This window comes from Lampris incognitus, chromosome 12 (assembly GCF_029633865.1).
Source record: "Lampris incognitus isolate fLamInc1 chromosome 12, fLamInc1.hap2, whole genome shotgun sequence".
NCBI lineage: Eukaryota > Metazoa > Chordata > Actinopteri > Lampriformes > Lampridae > Lampris > Lampris incognitus.
In genome coordinates, this window is record NC_079222.1 from 659,633 (window position 1) to 680,484 (window position 20,852).

The 20,852-nt window shown below is 43.3% G+C and overlaps 1 protein-coding gene across 5 annotated transcripts in view; it reads right to left on the reverse strand.

Annotated features, from left to right (window-relative positions):
* The window catches only part of fer (fer (fps/fes related) tyrosine kinase), a 203,644-nt gene that overhangs the window by 120,321 nt on the left and 62,471 nt on the right, over window positions 1-20,852 (reverse strand). For all 5 annotated transcript variants that reach the window (XM_056290265.1, XM_056290264.1, XM_056290269.1 and 2 more), the window contains exons 9-11: window positions 17,925-18,047; window positions 17,022-17,199; window positions 1,704-1,802 (exon numbers count right to left, since the gene is read on the reverse strand). In XM_056290265.1, coding sequence (XP_056146240.1) covers window positions 1,704-1,802; window positions 17,022-17,199; window positions 17,925-18,047 — 400 coding nt within the window. The remainder of the gene's footprint in view (window positions 1-1,703; window positions 1,803-17,021; window positions 17,200-17,924; window positions 18,048-20,852) is intronic.

Consider the following 20,852-nt stretch of genomic DNA (forward strand, 5'->3'; position numbering starts at 1 on the left):
TAGATGGACTTGGATCCAGCCTCAGCTGTCCTATAGGGGGAGAGTCTTGATTATTAACAACTTGATTGTCTCGATGTTCTGGCACCGGTTTACAGTTGTAGAACCTCCGGACACGCTCATACAAGAAGTACAGAAGATGCTGGTGGACTTCTTCTGGGGAGGCTTTCACTGGACCAAGTCTGCTGTACTGTTCCTACCAGTGGTAGAAGGAGGCCAGGGCCTGATTGACCTCTGCAGTCGTATCATGGCTTTTCACCTTCAAACTGTGCAGCGCCTTTTATACCATGACCAGCGACTTTGGAGTGAAACAGCATCTGTGTTGCTTCGGAGGGTTATGAACCTGAACTATGACAAGCACTTGTTCCTTCTGGACCTGGCTGGCATGGATTTCACGACAACACCCTTCGATCAATCTGTCCTCCACGCTTGGGGAACGGTCTTACGCACCAACAGAGACTACTCCCAGCTCTATGGCAGCGTAGGGGAGGAACCACTGTTCCATAACCCACTGATACGCTGCAGGATGCTCAGCTTCGTAAGTGTACAGAGATCCCTCATAAGAGCTGGACTTACGAAGTTAGTGTGTCTCAGATCAGGAGGACAGCGGAAGACGGCTGGCATTTTGAGCCAAGAGACTGGCTTTAAATCTCTTCGTTTGATGGAGAGGTTGTTGGGGGAAGTGATCAGTGCACTTCCTGGCTTCTTCAGAGAGGCACTAGAAGCGGAGGGCGGAGAGGATCAGCCAGCTATGCAGCCTGTTTTTCCATCTTTGTCAGTCTGTGCAGCAGTGGAGGCGCAGGAAGAAGTGAAGGAGGCCATTCTATCCATCAAAACACCAGAACTACATGACTTCTTAAGTACATCACAGAAGGCCTTGTACGCAGTCGCTGTAAAGGTTCTCAACAGAATATCACTAACCGGCGTGCAGGAGTCGAGGTGGATGAGTGTGTTGGCACCAGGCTCATCCTGCAGGGGCAGCTGGAGGTCCCTGTACAAACCCCCCATAGAGAAACGCACTGCGGATCTACAGTGGAGGGTGGTACATGGGGCTGTTGCTACGAACAGACATGTGGCACACATTGACCCTAGGGCAGGGAGTCACTGCTCTTTCCGTAATGATGAGGAAACCCTACAGCACTTATGGCTCAGATGTCCCAGGTTGTGCCCTCTTTTCTCTGTACTGCAGCGGTGGCTCAGAGGTTTAAGAGAGGTTCTTGCAGACGGCCTGTTTGTCTTTGGTCCGAGGTACATGGCAGCACAGTGCAGACGTGTCACCTTGGTTAATATTTTGATAGGTCAGGCGAAAATTAGCATTTGGCTTAGCAGACGGAACAAAATGAAAGGCACAGGGTCCACAGACGCCATGCTGATGTTCAGGGGTCTAGTGGCTGCTCGGCTGAAAATCGAGTTCATGTTTTTCAAACTTAGTTCACACTTGGAAGGATTTATTTCTATGTGGGGACATTGGGATGTGCTGTGCACAGTGGAAGTGCTTCTTCTTAATTTCTGAAAAAAGGAAAAAATAGGGGAAGGTCTGTATCCTTTTGCTTTTACTGTGTATGGCAATTGTTGTGTTTTTCCACTGTATATGAGTATTTGTGTTAATGTTATCTTGATGTGACTGAAGAATTGGAACATTAAAGGCTTGGTTAAAGGTCAATGGTCTCTCTGTCTCTCTGTCTCTCTCTCTGTCTCTCTCTCACCGAGGTGGATGAACCCAGCATGGATTTGGGCGAACGAATCATCCCAGCAAGCGAGTGGCGGAGGGTGTCGAACTTGGAGATTCTCTCTCTGGCCTTCTCCTGTAAACACACACACACACACACACACACACACACACACACACACACACACACACACACACACACACACACACACCTAGTCATATTATCATGCTTAAAAAAACATCAATATCAGAATCAGAATCAAATGTATAGCCCATGTAGGTTATAGTCCATACAGATTATAGCCCATGTAGGTTATAACCCATGTAGGTTACAGTCCATGTAGGTTATAGCCCCATGTAGGTTATAGCCCATGTAGGTTATAGCCCATGTAGGTTATAGTCCATGTAGGTTATAGCCCATGTAGGTTATAGTCCATGCAGGTTATAGCCCATGTAGGTTATAGCCCATGTAGGTTTACACTACATGGAATTTGACTACGGCTTCATGACTCTGTCAGTGTAACGGGTCTTTATGCTGCTCAATAATCCATGTAAGAAAATCACAGAAAGTTGAATCAGTTCATCTGGACACAACGTTTATAGAGGGAAATGTTTCATCATCATCCAAGTGACCTCATCAGTCTTACCTGACTGCAGGTGTCCCCACCCTTATAAATAATACAGTGATTGCAGGTGTTCCCACCCTTATAAACAATACAGTGGCATAACCACCCAAACCAACACTCAGTTTCATATGCGATTTACCGCAAGCATTAACTAGAGTTTCCATGGCCATGTGTACTATTCACAGAGGATTGAGGATTGGGAAACAATGGTCTGTTATGATGCTAAGTCTCTTCTCGTGTGTTCCTGTTGATGAAGCAGTGGCGGTAGTCAGTATGAAATTACAAAACGACCTCACCCTTAGCAGTAGGACCACCCTTAACACTGACCAAGTGTGTCTGCAGCTGAAGCTGTGTCTTCAGTTCACGTACTTCATATACAGGGGGCAGTACTATAGGCAGAGTCATTGGTGTGCTATGAGTCCCCCAGTCTCACCTGTAGTGGCCAACTTGTACATTGAGGAAGTAGAAAAGAGGCTCTGAGTCCTATCCAGGGACACCACCTAGCCATTGGTTCACGGTTAAACTTAAATCTCAGGACGTACCATGTTTCACCAACCGCATTAACTCTGTGGACACTACATCAAGTTCACCAGGGAAGATGTGAAACATGACAGCTTAGCCTTCTTACACTGTGACGTTGCAATTGGTGATGAGGGACATTTGGTTGTTGATGTTTACCGTAAACCAACACATACTGATCAGTCCTTAAGGTTTGACTCTCATCATCCACTGGAGCACAAACTAGGAGTCATCAGGACGCTGGACCACTGAGCTGACAACCTCCCCACCAACACAGCAGCCAGGGAAGGGGAGAAATCCCACATTAAACAGGCCCTGGTTAAGTGTGGTTATCCTATCTGTGCGTTTGTCAAAGCCAGGAAGACGCCCAAACAGTGCACCAGCTGATCGAAGAGAGAAGAAAGATAACAGCTGTCTAAGCGTAAACCAGTGGTGATTCTGTATGTGGCAGGAGTGTCAGAACAGTTGAGACGTGTATTTTCCAAATACCACTTCACAGTTGCTTTCAAACCCGAAAACACGCTGCGTCAGAAGTTGGTCCACCCCAAGGATCGGGTCCCCGGCACAAACAGAGCAATATAGTGTAGCTGTTAAGTGCCAGGAGGATTGCAGTGACTTGTACATTGAGGAAACTAAACAGACCCTGGCCAAGAGGATGACACAACACAGGAGAGCTTACACGTCAGACCAGGACTCCACAGTCTACATCATCTACAGACCAGGACTCCATAGTCTACACCATCTACAGGCCAGGACTCCACAGTCTACATCATTTACAGGCCAGGACTCCACAGTCTACACCATCTACAGACCAGGACTCCAGAGTCTACACCATCTACAGGCCAGGACTCCACAGTCTACACTATCTACAGACCAGGACTCCACAGTCTACACCATCTACAGTACAGGACTCCACAGTCTACATTATCTACAGACCAGGACTCCACAGTCTACACCAGTGGCCACTCTTTCAGGGATGAGGATGTGCACATCCTTGATAGGGAGGAACGATGGTTTGAATGGGGAGTCAAAGAGGCCATCTATGTTAAGAGGGAACGATCATCCCCAAACTGGCGGGGGGGGGGGGGGCTAAGTGTTCATCTGTCGCCATCTTACAATGCTGTGATTACAACTATTCCCCAACCCTCTGTGAATAGTACACATGGCCACTGAAACTCTACTTAATATTCACAGCAATTGGCATATGAACCCAATCTTTGTTTTCGGTCATTATGCCACTTTGCCCCCCCCTTTTTTTTTCTCCCCAGTTGCATCATCCGACCAATCACCCCACTCTTCCAAGCCGTCCCGGGTGGGGAGTGTTCTGACCCCAGCTAGGTGTTACATTACTGTACTGAATACATGCTCTTTTGTATATTAACTGGATTCTCTTCCAGGTGAGAGATGCACACAAAAAACTGAACTTAGAACAAGATTCCTTCCTGCTCTCTATAACTGCATGAAAACTGAAGACGACAGAACTGCCCATGCTTTGTTATGATGTTAGGTGTACAGTGCTGCCCTCTATTGGTTGTTTTAGGTACTGTTAGTTTCACCAGCTGAGAGTCCGTTTTGTTTCTCTTCCATTTGGCTCGTTATGAAGCAGCAAGCAGTGTGTGTGAAATGCGGTCTGTTTTTCTTCGTTTGAACCTTGGAGTCGATATGTCTGTGAGTATCAGCACTTACATGTTAGATCCGAAATGTAATTTCGGATGCTGTTTAAGCTACATATCACTAGAAGACGTTTCTTGTTGTCTTGATGTTGCTAGCTAACCTATTTTAGCTAAATCAGAAGCTCATTCAAGCTGACAGCTCCCTAGCTAGCATCTGACTAACTGACATACGTTCTTATGTTTGCTAAGTTCTTGTGCTAGTTTATTGTGTGGCTGTCTATATCTGGATAACGCTAAAGAAATTAATGTTATTGTTAATTGTGACATGTTATATTTCATGCTAAAAAGCAATTTCATGTAAGCTGTATGTGTTTAGTGATCTATACCCCTTTGTTTGTATTTTCAGTTTTACAATGTTGAAACCGGTAAAGCCACACTCTGTTGAAGATGGGTTTATTGAGGATTATTTTTGTTAGCTATCCGTCTAGCCTTGCTCAGACGCAATTGCGAGGACAGAATAGTATAACATGTACAGTACAGTATATACAACATTGTTGGGTTTATTGACAGTGACAGTGTTAAGCGTTCATTTGAATGACAGCCTGCTGAAAGAAACTGTTTTTATATCTGGTTGTTTTGGGGTACAGTGTTCTGTAGCGCCTACCAGAGGGGAGGAGTTGGAACAGGTTTTGACCAGGGTGTGATGGGTCTGCAGTGATGTTGCCTGTCCGTTTCATGAGTCTGGAGGTGTGTAAGTCCTGAATAGAGGGCAGGTTGGCAGCAATGATTTTCTCTGTAGACCTAACTGTTCATTGTAGTCTTTCCCTGTCCTGTTTGGTGGCCAATGCAGCAGAGGACAGACTGGATTATCGCAGTGAAGAACTGAATCAACAGTTCCTGAGGCAGGTTGATCTTCTTGAGCTGGTGGATAAAGTACATCCTGTGCTGGGCCTTTTTGATGATTGTGTTTAAGTTGGATGCCCACCTTAGCATCTGGGAGATTGTGGAACCCAGAAATCTAGGTTTTCAACATAGACACCCTGCTGTTGAGTATAGTGAGGGAGGACAGTGTTGGGGGGCTCCTCCTGAAGTCCACTGTCATCTCCACAGTTCTGAGTGTGTCACACTCCAGGTTGTTATGGCCACGCCAGAGGGCCAGCTGATCAACCTCCCATTTATATGCGGACTCACTACCATCCCGGATAAGGCCAATGATGGTTGTGTCATCCACAAACTTCAGGGGTTTAACAGACGGGTCACCTGAGGTGCAGTTATTTGTGTAGAGATAAAAGAGTAGAGGGGAGAGCACACATCCCTAGGGTCGCCAGTGCTGATTGTCCGGGTGCTGGATGTGATTTCCCCCAGCCTCACCAGCTGCCTCCTGTCTGTCAGGAAATTTTTAATCCATTGGCAGATGGGGGCTGGTACAGTGAGATGGGTGAGTTTGGAGTGGAGGATATCTGGGATGATGGTGTTGAATGCTGAGTTGAAGTTCACAAACTGGATCCTTGCATATGTCCCTGGGGAGTTAAGGTGTTGTACAATCTCCTGTAGTTTGTAATGTCTTTCAAAACACTTTCAAAATCCAGACTGACGATGGGTTGTTGGCAGAAAACCTGTTTTTCAACTTTTCAGAGTAGCACCTTTTTGCCACTCTGATCTCCTTTGTGGGTGTATTTCTGGCTTTGTTGTACCGGATCCTATCTCGACTCCTGTAGACTTCCTCTTTGGCCAAAAGAAGCTGCCTGAGTTTTGCTGTGAACCACAGCTTATTGTTGTTGAAAGTACAGAAGGTTTAGTGGGCACACACATGTCCTCACAAAAGCTGATGTAAGATGTCACAGTGTCAGTAAGTCCGCCCACGTCTGTAGATGCAGCCTCAAAAACACTGCAGTCAGTGCAGTCGAGGCAGACCTGGAGCTCCAGTTTTGATTCATTGGTCCATTTCCTCAGTTTTAACCACAGGCTTTGCAGATTTTAGTTTCTGACTGTAGGTTGGGATAAGATGAATCAGACAGTGATCAGAGAGGCTCAGCGCTGCATGGGGGAAAGAGTGATAGCAGTCCTTTAATAGTAGTCGAAGCAGGTCTGGAGCTGCAGTTTTGACTCATTGGTCCTTTTCCTCTCAGTATTTTGGCAGTTCGTGGCTGAGATTTGCTCTGTTAAAATCCCCAAGGATTTGCCCACTGGGGACTGGGGTTCGCGCCCCGGTCTCGTCAGATCCGACTATGGCCGGACTCGACGAAGCAGCGATCATTGGCAACGCTGTCTTCGGGAGGGGGGCGGAGTCGGCTTGTGTTCGTCACGTGAATGCGTCTCTGTGTGTGTCGGAAAAAACAGTGGTTCGGCTTGGAGTCGCCTAGTCACGAAAGTGGCGAGGCGGTCTCCTTCGAGACTGCCGGCCGGAGAGATGCAGTTGGCGAACACATACAGTGCGAGGGTGGGTGTTTGAATTAAAATAGGGATCGATTGGCCACTAAATTGGGAGAAAAAATGGAAAAATCAGAAATAAATTTATAAAAAAAAAAAAAATCCCCAAGGATGACTTTCGGCCCGGATGTAGGACAGAGTAGATGTGCGAGGAGTCGCTCCTGAACAAAATTCCTTTTTTTCTTACTTAAAAACCTCTTTATTTTATTTTATCCCACACTTGTGAATTGCTACAGACCTATGGTGAAAAAAACAACTGAAGAAATCAATTCCTGAGATTTCAAGCACTACAGGTCTCTCGGGAAGTGTGGGAAACATGGCTGCCGATATGGAACCTGTTTCAGCCTCCCTTCTAATCTCCAAACTCAACAAGCTCAGAACAAGCCTCTCAACTGAACTAACAACCGCTCTGTCTCCAATTCACAACTACAGAGGTATAAAGTTGATCAGCCGCAGCATGAAGATATGGGAAAGAGTAGTGGAAGGTAGGTTAAGAGGTGATGATTAACGAGCAGCAGTATGGTTTCATGTCATGAAAGAGTACTACAGATGTGATGTATGTTGTATGGTTTGGAGATGGTGGCACTGATGAAAAGACAGGAGGCTGAGCTGGAGGTGGCAAAGTTGAAGATGCTATGATTTTTGTTGGGAGTGAAAAAGCAAGAGAGGCAAGATTGAGATGGTTTGGACATGTATGGATGAGAGATGCTGGGTATATTGAGGGAAGGATGCTGAATATGGAGCTGCCAGGGAAGAGGAAAAGAGGAACGCCAAAGAGGAGGTATATGGATGTGGTGAGGGAGGACATGCAAGTGGCTGGCATGACAGAGGAGGATGCAGAGGACAGGAAAAGATGGAAACAGATGATCCACTGGGGCGACCTATAACGGAAGCAGCTGAAATTAGTAGTAGTAGTAGTAGATTACTATGACAACCAGCTCTGCATACTGGCAAAACGTGGAACCAGCAAGAAAAAGCTAGTGTGAGTAAACTAGCTATGTTGAGAGTTAGCACAGATGATGAGGCGTCGCTCCAACTAATGTGGCTAGGTTAGAGTGAGCAATGTCATAAATTGCAAAATTCTTCTGTCTCATGGGTGGGAAATTTTAAGCCCAGATAGTGCTTAACTCCACACTTTTCTTGTTAACCACAGATGCATAGCCAAGCAAAATCACTGACTAGTGCCACTTGGTTCAAGGAACCACATCCAAGGATGTAGGGTAGCACTCACCAATTTCAAAAAGGACAGGGACAGTGCCTCATTCCCACCAATTTATTTTGGCCAGCAAAACATGCTAACGTTTCAGCCTACTGCTACAGGCCTTCATCAGAGCATGAGTGTAACGAATGGCATGGGATTTATATAGGGCTTCATAGTGGTCACATGATACAGGACATGAAATGGTCACGTCACAGGTCAGCAAGGTCACATGCAAAGGTTACATGACACAGATCAGCAAAGGTCACATGACAGACCAAAAAAAAGGTAAAAAGGTTCAAACTCAGTTCATACTAATACATTCCTGAGATAAGATCAATATCCAATTCAGCAATTATTATCACAGAATAAAGATTAGGTACCTGGGAAATAGACGAAATTGGAAATTGGAAGAAATTCAAAAAACACAGTAGGCTACTGCTATTAATTTACAGAGCATGCAGCGACTTGTCCTTGATAGCATTGTCAACAAAAGAAAGAAGTTGGTTCACTCGCACTGCATTCAATATCTTGGTGTATAGCTTAGCACATATTAATGTAATCTCTTTCCTTTTCTGGTTATCATATTTTAATGCAATTAAATTTAAAATGTAAAGTTATTTAATTTTAATGAGCGATCTACTCAGAGCAAAAGTGTTGAACTGTGCCCCTGATCAATGGCAGACAGGCCATCTGGAACACCGGGAGTTTTCCTGTTGGTTTGTGTGGGTGGTGGTGTATTGCTGGGGGAGGGGGGGGGGGTGTCTGAGTCAAAAAGTCCAGGGCCATTTTCAGTCCGCCCCTGATGTAAGGCAGCAGGCATGGGTGCAAGTCCATGAATACTGGGATGGCATCCAGCACTTTACCTGTGCCCTGTCCATAGAGTTAGTGGTGGTGTCAGGGAGGGCATCCGACATAAAATTTTGCCAAAGCAGTATGCAGATTGAAAGGACCATACTGGATTGGTCGAGACCTCATACGGGATCGGTCGAGACCCAGCTTAACAATGGCCGACAATGGCGCCGTGCCCTCACAGGGTACTGATGGAAACTGTAAAATCTGCTGTGGCAACCACTGACAAACAGGGAATAAGCCGAAAGAAGAAGTATAAGTAAATTTCAATGTCATGAAGCCACTTTATTGCTCTTTGATCAAGACATAGAACATCTAGTTGCACAGTCAGCTTGCTAATGCTGTTTTCTGAGCCAAGTCAGACTTCCTGAAGAAATTACATTTTCAGGTGGTAGCCAGTAAAATACTTGGCACATCTTGGAAGACAGAATAGAAACTGACCCTGACAAGATTTCTGTGCTCATCACTTGGCCCAGAACTAACAATATCAGAGAGCTGAAGTCCTTCCTTGGGTTCAAAGGGTATTATAAGAGGTTCGTCAGGGACTTCTCAAAACTTGTGAAGCCTCTCAATGATCTGATTTCTGGTTACATTCCCACAGGGAGGAAGTGCAAAACCAAGTCCTTCTCCAATGCTGACCTCAAGTTACCGTTCACTGAGAAGTGGACAGCTGAGTGTGAGCAAGAATTCAAAATTCTCATCGAAAAGCTGATGACTCCCCTAGCCCTTGGCTTTGCCAATCCCACCGCTGTCACCAAATGTAGCAAATTCAGGGGAAGCCGGCAAGGAGGAAGGTACCCGAAGGAGGGGGTAGTGTAATGACCACGGATGACTAGACTCGCTAGCCCTTGGCTAATGGGTCAGACCCTTTAGTCGACTGGTAAGCAACATCGCCCGTGGTGCGGAAGACCCGGGTTTGCTTCCGGGCTGCCCCTGAATTCGCTATATTGGTGTCAGAAGCGGGATGGAGAGACTGTGAGGCCATTGGAAGCGCATGTGTCCAGAGGTGTGAGGGAGCTGATATGGTGAAGCGTTGGGACGCGCTTCCAGAAGGAGGGGGGTAGTGTAACGACCCCGGATGACTAGACTTGCTAGCCTTTGGCTAATGGGTTGGACCCTTTAGTTGACTGGTTAGCACAGTCGTCTGTGGTACAGGCGACCCGGGTTCACTTCCTGGCTGTCCCTGAATTTGCTACGATTGGAAGAAAATCTGTTGCAGTCTGCCATAAAACTGAAGCTTGGGAGAAGGTTCACCTTCCATCAGGACAATGATCCTAAGCACAAGGCTAAAGCAACAACGGCATGGCTCAGCAACAACAAGGTGAATGTTTTGGAGTGGCCAAGTCAAAGTCCGGACCTCAACCCCATTGAAAATCTGTGGCACAAACTGAAAATTACAGTCCAGAGGCGCCATCCCACCAACCTGCAAGACCTGTACAAGTTCTGCCAAGAATAATGGGCAAAAATTACTCCAAAAGAATGTGCAAAGCTTTTACATACTTACCCCAAGAGACCCATGGCTGTTACTGCAGCAAAAGGGTGCTCTACAAAGTACTGATACATCAGGGTTGAATACTTATGTGAGCACTATATTTTAGTTTTTGATTTATTGAGACTTCCGGCAAGATGGCAATAGTGTGTGCGACGAGCTGTCTGTCGGGTCTGTTTGGCGTATTGTTTGCTATTGTTCTGTTTTGCCACATATGCTGTCACGATGTCGTTGCTCTACTCATATATGATCGCCAAGCGCTTCTCAATATCCGAGCGCCCCATGAGTTGCTGTCAAAGCATAATTTGGGAGATCCATTTTCAAACCTTCCTCCATTGCTATCAGCTATACCGGCATACCTGCGCTGCCCACCTTGTGTCATTCCCCGTAGGAAGCGCCCTAGAAGACGAGGAAAGCAGGGTGGTGTTCGGGTGAGAATTAACGCTTACCTAACGTCCTCCCATGGAAATGATCCTCGCCTCCTTCGCAGTGGTTATCACCTTTTTTCGGTTCAATGGCTCCTGCCTGTTGTTCCTGGTGTTGCTGTGGGCCAACTTCACTTGCCAGTGGAGGCTCCTCTTCCCAGACGGACACGAGCCCGTGGAGGCAGCGTGGATAACAGGAACCTCCGCCCACTGGATTGTGCATCAGCGTCGGACAAAGAGGAGCTTACTGTCCGTCTGGCTCTCATTAAGGCTAGATCGCTAGCCAATAAGACATTCCTGCTAAATTACTTCTTTACCTCTCGGGAATTGAATTTTATGTTTCTGACGGACACCTGGCTTCGTGCTGGTGAGTTCACCCTATTTTATGAACTTCCATCTGACTGTTTATTCATCAGCTCACCTCGGACCACTGGCAAAGGTGGAGGTCTAGCTTCTGTATTTAAATCCCGCTTCCACTGCCAACAGACTCTGTCTGACAGCTTCTCCAGCTTCGAGCTGCAGCTTTTTGAAATAAACTGTAATTGTCCGGTGCTGTGCACAGTGGTCTACCGTCCACCAAATTTCAATAAGGACTTCATTCGGGAATTCACAGACTTTGTGGCGGGGACTATAGTGAACTACGACAGTTTCTTAAGTGTCAGTGATTTTAATATCCATTTCTGTTGTGAATCCAGACCTCTGGTCAAAGACTTTTTGAATCTTATTGACTATTTTAATCTCAATCAATTGGTGACTGGCCCGACGCTTGAGAAGGGTCACACACTGGACCTTGTGTTGGCCTTTGGTTTAAGTGTATGTTTCACTGAAATATGTGATACACGTATATCGGACCATTTGCCTGTGTTATTTACTGTGACGCTGCCTTGTTCCCAGGTTAAATCGCATGCTCCGGCACGCTCCCTGCGCACAAATAACCCTTTGACGGTGTCTCAGTTTTCTGTTGCTTTTAAAGATTCTATGGTTCACACCCTGGATGACTCTTGTAATCTCAGTGCTGTTGACATTACCACTCTTTTTAACTCTACCTGCACTGACATACTGGACTTGGTTGCTCCTGTTAGAACCAAATGCCCTAAACCAGTGACACAGCCATCGCTCAATGACACCACCCGCACTCTTAGACGCACATGTAGATGTGCTGAGAGAAAGTGGAAGAAAGACAAACTTCATATCTCCTTAGGAATTCTAAGAGACTGCTTATCAGAGTACCAGAGAGCCGTTAAATCTGCAAAAACACAGTTTCTATCAAACCTTGTGTCCAACAATTGTCATAGGCCTCAGGTTCTTTTTAACACTATTAACTCTCTTATAAATCCACGTGAGTCTCCTTGCATCGTGCCAACGCCCACACTCTGTGAAGAATTTCTTAAAGTTTTACAGATAAGATCTCTGCTATTAGGGCCTCACCATCCTCTTCGGCCTCAGATCCTGCTGTTTATTCTATGTGCCCAGCTGTCTTAGAGCAGTTTGGGCCTGTGCCCCCCCCCCTTTATATCTGAGGTAGTTAACCATTTGAGGCCTTCAGATTGCCCCCTTGACAGTATTCCACCCAGACTGTTAAAATATGTTTTTATCACTGTTGGGCTTTGTATTGTAAATTTGATAAACACCTCTCTTCTCTCAGACCGTGTACCTGCTGCTTTCAAACACGCTGTAGTACAGCCCCTCATCAAAAAGAGCAATCTTGATCCCTCTGTTCTTTCTAATTTTAGGCCAATTTCTAAGCTGCCTTCTCTTTCAAAAGTCTTAGAGAAAGCAGTTTATGTACAATTACAAATGCACTTAGAAATTAATGGCATTTGTGAAAAGTTACAGTCTGGTTTTAAATCACGTCACAGCACTGAAACAGCCCTTTTAAGAGTGTTTAATGATCTTCTTTTAACTGTGGACTCTGGGAACTCTGCTGTTCTGGTGCTTTTGGACCTGACTGCTGCCTTTGACATGGTTGGCCATCTTTTATCACGTCTTGAGCTATGTGCAGGCATTAAAGGTACTGCCCTAGAATGGTTCAAGTCTTACCTGTCAAATAGAAGCTTTCCTGTCCATATAGACCAATTCTCTTCAGCTGCAGCCCCACTTAACTTTGGGGTCCCCCAAGGCTCCATTTTGGGCCCCATTCTCTTTTCATTGTATATGCTGCCCTTGGGGTCCATTTTTGAAAAACATAATATGTCTTTTCACTGTTTTGCTGATGATTTGCAAATCTATCTGCCTATAAAAACAAACAGCAGAGATTCTATACAGGCTTTGCTGAGTTGTTTAAAGGATGTCAAAACATGGATGGAGTTAAATTTCCTGAAACTAGATCAAAATAAGACTGAAATGATGGTATATGGACAATCTGATCTGCTGGATGTTTATGATAGCGCTCTTGGCCCTTCAGCTTCCTACAGTCACTCTTCTGCTAGGAATCCTGGGGTGATTTTTGACAGCTCTTTTAACTTTGACAAACAAATAATCTCAGTAGTCAAAACATTTTTTTTTCAATTACGACTTCTGGGAAAAGTAAAGGCATATCTCCCTCCAAATGATCTTGAAAGGGTAATTCATGCAATATTTAATCCGGCCCTCCTGTCAATTCTGGTCATCAACTGAATGTGGCCCGAGTAGCATGTTCCTGCAGTAGCATTGCCTACGTCACCCGAGTAACATTACCTGAATGTACGCTTTGCAAAGGAGATCGAAAGCTAACTAGCATAATTAAACGCTGGCGAAAAAACGAAAAGTAGACAAAGAGTATCGACAGTTTCAAGAGAGGTGGGAAGCTGAATACCTGTTTTGTGAATTATAACAAAAGCCAGTGTGTCTCGTATGTCAAGAGTCGCTGGCAGTGTTCAAAGAGTACAACATCCGCAGACACTTCGAAACAAAGCATCAAGCATGGCGAGCAATATGCTAACATGGACATGGAGCAACAGTTGCCGAAAGCCAAAGACTTGAAACGCAACCTTCAACATCAGCAAAGCATGTTCACTCGCATCAGTAGTGAAAGTGAGGGTGCTACCAAGGCAAGTTTTATTATTGCAGAGGAAATCGCAAAGGCTAGCAAGCCATTTAGCGAGGGAGAGTTTATTAAAGACTGCCTTGAAAAAGTGTGCAATGTTGTGTGCCCCGACAAGAAGCAGGCATTTTCAAACATCAGCCTGTCCCGAAATACTGTGGCTAGTCGTGCTGATGAACTGGCCTCCGATGTAGAGAGCCACTTAAAAACAAAAGCCAAGGACTCTGTTTCATACTCACTAGTGGTAGATGAGAGTACAGACAGGACGGACACAGCCCAGCTGTCCATATTAATCCGAGGGGTTGACACTCAGTTGTTCATCACTGAGGAACTTTTAGACGTGAAACCGATTCACGGGACAATAACAGGAGAGGACATTTTCACCCAAGTGGAGCAGAGTGTGAACAAAATGGAACTACCCTGGAATAAACTTGTTGGACTGACAACGGATGGTGCACCGGCGATGTGCGGGGAAGTTCTTGGTTTGGTCGGTTTGACTCGAAAGGCGATGGGGCACACAGGAGAAAACTTGGTAACCTACCACTGCATCATCCACCAGGAAGCCCTCTACGTTAAGGTGTTGGGCATGGAACATGTCATGAATGTTGTGGCTAAAACTGTGAACTTTATTCATGCACGGGGCTTGAATCATCGGCAGTTTTGGGCTCTTTTAGAGGAGGAAAACTCTGTGCGTGAGGATGTGCCCTATCACACGGAGGTGCGCTGGTTGAGTTGGGGGAAAGTGCTGAGGAGGTTTTACGGCACCTGCGCTGAGATCGCTCGTTTCATGGAAAGCAAACAGAAGGCTGTCCCCGAGCTTGAGGATGAAAAGTGGCTGAGCGACTTGGCGTTTATGTGTGACATCACGGAGCACCTCAGTTCACTGAATCTAAAACTCCAGGGAAGAAAGCAGCTGATCACCGAGATGCGGGACTCCGTGAAGGCATTTGAACTGAAACTGCGTCTGTTGGAGGGCCAGATGCGCAAAGGTAACTTGACCCACTTTCCTACCTGTCAATCAATGAGCGCCACAGTCACCATTCCACTCCCGACCCAAGTGTATGCTGACAAACTGAACACACTCAAAGCGGAATTCAGCAGGAGGTTTGCTGATTTTGAATCACAGAAATTCAACCTTGACCTGTTCGCAAATCGTTTTGCAATTGATGTCGACACTGCCCCTGAGCACCTGCAATTGGAACTCATTGAACTGCAATGTAGCAGCGCTCTGAAGTCCCAGTACCAGTCAGTCGGGGCTGCTGAGTTTGCACCTCTCCTCCCCGAATCAATGCCAGAGGTCCGTCTTCATGCTGCACGCATCATGTCCATGTTCGGAAGCACTTACTCGTGCGAACAGATGTTCTCCATAATGAACCTGAACAAGACATCCCACAGATCCCGACTCACTGACCAGCATTTGGTCTCGGTATTGAAACTGGCCACAGCCAAGGACATTAAGCCTAGAATAGACGAGATCATCTCTAAGAAAAGGTGCAGAGTGTCTGGTAAGAGTTGAACTACAATGCATTTCAGATAGGCCTTGATGCACTGACTATTTTGCGTTATCACAGAAAACATAATTTGTTGTGTTGAAAGACACAGTAGTAGGCCTAATGGTTTTGTTTAATTGTGAAACTATTTTGTTAAAAACTGAACCTATTGTAGGCTAGACTGCTAATGTAGTTTGATTAATTGTGCACTTGTCTTCTTCTTCTTTTATTTTTTATTATTATTATTGTCTTTAAATACAACATTGTTTTTGCACTTGCCGCTATATTGACAGCATTTCCATCTTATTTTGCTGATATAAAGAATTACCCACAAATATGACGGGGGAACAAACTGTATTATTATTTTATTTAATCAACCTGCTAGCCTATTTATAAACATAATTGTTATGGTGCTATCATCCATGTGCCCTCTCCTGGCAGGTTCTCGCCAGTCATGTGTTTGGTTTGATTGTGTGAATAAACACGCCAGTTTGGCTGCATTGACGTTACCTCTGAGTCATATATGAATTGAATTGAACTGAATTGCCTTTTATTAATCCTCAGATTGGGGAAATTTGAATGTCACACCGACAGTAAAATGAGAAGAAGCATACAGAGTATTGAAGTTTACTGTACAAAGAGACAATCAAATATACAATAATCCTAAAAAACTGTCTGTGCTATATAAATAGAATATGGGTTGTAACCATAACAAGAATCACTGTAATGAATGTCATGGCCCCAGATTTCATTAACAACCCTCAGAATGGCCCTCAGTAAGTTTGGATTTGACACCCTTCTTACATGTTCCCAGATCCAGGCTTAAGAATAGGGGTGACAGAGCCTTTGCAGTTGCTGCCCCTGATCTCTGGAACAACTTACTATTACACATAAGATCTGCTCAGACCCTAGAGACTTTTAAATCTTGGTTAAAGACCTACCTCTTCTCGCTGGCATTCAATTCAAGTTGAGCTTGACACTGTGATTTTATTGTGCAAATATACTTTTACTCTTGTGTTTTATTGTTTACATTTCAATTTCTTTATTTTACTGTCTTTTTTACATATATTTTCATATTCATATGTGTTACTTATTTTATATTGTATTTTAAGCTTGTGCAGCACTTTGGTTCAACTGTGGTTGTTTTAAATGTGCTATATAAATAAACTTGACTTGACTTGACTTATTTAAAAAAACGTCAGCGAAACATAACTTATTGTGGCTGTGGGAAGATGCTGTTAGAGCTTATGGGTTCACAAAAATTATATTGTTCAGGAACAGACATGTGAGCATCTTTAATAATCCAGACATTACTGATGACTGTCAAGGGGGTTGAATACTGTTGCAAGGCACTGTATAGCAATACTACTAATGCTGCACATTATTGTGATATGAACTATAAATGCAACAATACATTGCGATGTTTTAGGATACTAGAAAAGCTGTGATATACTGCAATATATTAAGATACCATAGACACAATATATTGTGATCTATGGCAATAAATTGTATTGTAACATATGTTACAACACTGCAAAGACTTCCTCTTCAGTATCAATTGTTTTTCTGAAAATTGATACAATAATGTGAAAGATAGTATCACAATAGAGAAGTATAGTGATATTTTCAGACACCGCTAATGAATGGCCAGCAGGCTAATATCTAGGTAATGAGGAACAGACATCTCTTACTACAGAGCCAACAGAGCGGGCATCGTCCTCGTAAGTGAGTGCTGGTGGTGGGGCGGCAGCCATCTTGGTGTCCAGCAAATTCTTCTGGGATATAAGCTTAGACTCGGAGAGATGCAGCAACTGGACAGCTTGACGGAGCTCCTCCAATGACTGCTTCTGGCTAAGGAGGAGCACCAAGCTGATTGGATGACAGGGGGTGAGAGTAATTGGATGACAGGGGGTGAGAGTAAATACTTTACTTGGTCTTAGTGGTACAAATAACAGCTATTAGTTGTACTATTTCAATTATTTTGTGTTACTACTACTACTATTACAACTGTGCCCATCTTTCGGCGCAGGTTGAAAACTCACCTCTTTAAGAATTACTATCCTGGTACTTGTTCTTAGCACTTATTGTATTCACTAATTTCAAAAAACAAAAAAAAAATAAAAATCTCTTTCTTGCACTTTGACTTTAACACTGGTTTTGCTCATAGATGCTTGTTTATATGCACTTATGACCTCTGATGACTAGTAGTTCTCCTGATTTCCTACGTTAAATGCACTTATTGTAAGTCGCTTTGGATAAAAGCGTCGGCTAAATGACTGTAATGTAATGTAATGTAATGTAACTACTACCTTTGCTAGAACTATGTTTTCCACTACTCTTAACCTTACAGCTACTGCAAGAAACACTACTACAACTCCTAATAGCACTAATACTTCTACAAGTAGCATTGCTACAGCTAAAGCTACTACAAGACAACTTGATAGCAGCATTATTTACAGTGTAAATAATGCTGCTATCAAAAATACTGTTACTACTACTGCTGCTATTACTGACAGTGCCATTATTGCTCACACTACCACCACTAGTACTATTTCTACACCTTCTAATTCTACTACTACTACTGTAGTACTCACTCGGATTTTTTCTCTGAGGTTTTGGTAGAGTCTAGAATTTTGGCCTCCAGTTCCTCCACTAGCGCCTCCTTACTCCTAAGGCTCTGCTGTGTCAAGCTGAGCTCCTCCGTCGCCAAAGACAACCTAGAATCACACACACCAGCCATGCTAATGTAAACACTAGTGTTAAAACTAGTATGAGTGCTAATGTAAATGGAATGTTAACAGTAATGTCAGCACTAATGTAAACACTAATAAACTAATGTCAGCACTAATGTAAATGCTAGCAATTAATTTAGCTACTAATGTAAACGCTACTGTAAACACTACTGTAAACCCTAATGTAGAAACTAATGTAAGCTTTAATGTAAAAGCTGATGAGAGTGCTGATGTAAACGCTTATGTAAAAACTAATGTACAGGGTAATGTTATTGTAAGCAGTAATGTAAAAACTAATGTGAGCACTAATGTAGATGCCAATGTAAAAAGTAATGTAAGCGCTAATGTACATGGTAAACCAAACACTTTTATAAACGTTTGTACAATCTAATGTAAAAGCTACTGTTCAAGCTAATGTAAACTATTGTGTAAAAACAAATGTAAGCACTACTATGACACTAATTTAAAAAGTAAAGTAAACTTATGTAAGCCTGTAAGTGTTAGTGCTAAACTAGTCAACACTAGTGTAAGCATTAATGTAAGCACTATTGTAAAAACAAATGTAAATGCAAATGTGAAAAGTAGTGTAAGCGCTACTGTAAACACTAATTGTAAAACTAATGAAAACCTGTTGCAAAAACGAATGTGAACATGAACTAATTAACTAATGTAAACATCAGTGTTATAGCTGATGTAAATGCTAAAGTATGAGAAAATGTAAACACTAATGTAAACATTAACGTTATAGATGATGTAAATGCTAACATATGAGAAAATGTAAACACTAATATAAATGTTAATGTTATAGCTGATGTAAATGCTTAAGAATGAGAAAATGTAAACACTAATGTAAACATTAATGCTATAGCTGGTGTAAATGCTAATGCATGAGAAATGTAAACACTAATGTAAGCATTAATGTGAATGTTAATGCCACAATGGGGAAGAAATAAAATCATGAATGTAAACAATAATGCAAAAATGTGTATAAGTGGCAATGTATATTCTAATGCTTTAGGTAATTTAGGCACTTGTGTAACAACTCAGGTAAAGTAAACGCTACTATCTTAGCAATTGTAAACATAAATGTAAGCATTATTGTGAGTGCTAATGTAAAAACTAATGTAAAGGCTAACACTAATGCTAACTGATGTTAATGTGTATCCCTATAAACCCTATAAACAATGTAATGTAAATGATTATGTAAAATAGAATGTAAGCACTTATGGAAGCATTAACACATGAGCTAGCTAATAAAAAGGCAAATGTAAACGGTAACACTATTTCATTAGTAATGGTTATTGTTTAGTAACTGTTGTATTGTTTAAATCATGTTTACTGTAATGGTAATTCATTAGTATCAATCATTGTTAACTCGCATAGATACATTGGCACAAGAGTATGTTAAGGATATAAAAAGATATGCTAATGCAAATATGTTGACACAAAAAGAGTGTAAACAAAACATACTGATGTAAAGAAGTAAGAAAATGTAAAAAAGTATGCCAATGTGAACACACTTCTGTTTAAACCAAGCTAACATAAACAGAACACATCGGATTAAACATGTGTAAACAACACACTGATGTGCAAATGGTACTAGCAGCGGTCTTAATCTTAACAGAAGGGTACTACCAGCGGTCTTTAGCTTAACAGAAGGGTACTAGCAGCGGTCCTTAGCTTAACAGAAGGGTACTAGCAGCGGTCTTTATCTTAACAGAAGGGTATTGCAGCGGCCTTTATCTTAACAGAAGGGTACTAGCAGCGGTCTTTAGCTTAACAGAAGGGTACTGGCAGTGATCTTTATATTAACAGAAGGGTACTAGTAGTAGTTGTTATCTTAACAGAAGGGTAACACCAGCAGTATTTAGCTTAACACAAGGGTACGAGCAGTGGTCTTTAACTTAACAGAAGGGTACGAGCAGCGGTCTTTATCTTAACAGAAGGGAACTAGCAGTGGTCTTTATCTTGAAGGGTACTAGCAGCGGTCTTTATCATAACAGAAGTGTACTAATATAGCAGCGGTCTTTATCTTTACAGAAGGGTACTAGCAGTGGTCTTTAACTTAACAGAAGGGAACTAGCAGTGGTCTTTATCTTGAAGGGTACGAGCAGCGGTCTTTATCGTAACAGAAGGGTACTAGCAGCGGTCTTTATCTTAACAGAAGGGTACTAGCAATTGTCTTTATCTTAACAGAAGGGTACTAGCAGTGGTCTTTATCTTAACAGAAGGGTACGAGCAGTCGTCTTTATCTTAACAGAAGGGTACTAACAGCGGTCTTTATCTTAACAGAAGGGAACAAGCAGTGGTCTTTATCTTGAAGGGTACTAGCAGCGGTCTTTATCGGAACAGAAGTGTACTAGCATAGCAGCGGTCTTTATCTTTACAGAAGGGTACTAGCAGTGGTCTTTAACTTAACAGAAGGGAACTAGCAGTGGTCTTTATCTTGAAGGGTACTAGCAGCGGTCTTTATCGTAACAGAAGGGTACTAGCAGCGGTCTTTATCTTAACAGAAGGGTACTAGCAATTGTCTTTATCTTAACAGAAGGGTACTAGCAGTGGTCTTTATCTTAACAGAAGGGTACGAGCAGTCGTCTTTATCTTAACAGAAGGGTACTAACAGCGGTCTTTATCTTAACAGAAGGGAACAAGCAGTGGTCTTTATCTTGAAGGGTACTAGCAGCGGTCTTTATCGGAACAGAAGTGTACTAGCATAGCAGCGGTCTTTATTTTAACAGAAGGGGACAAGCAGTGGTCTTTATCTTAACAAAAGGGTACTAGCAGTGGTCT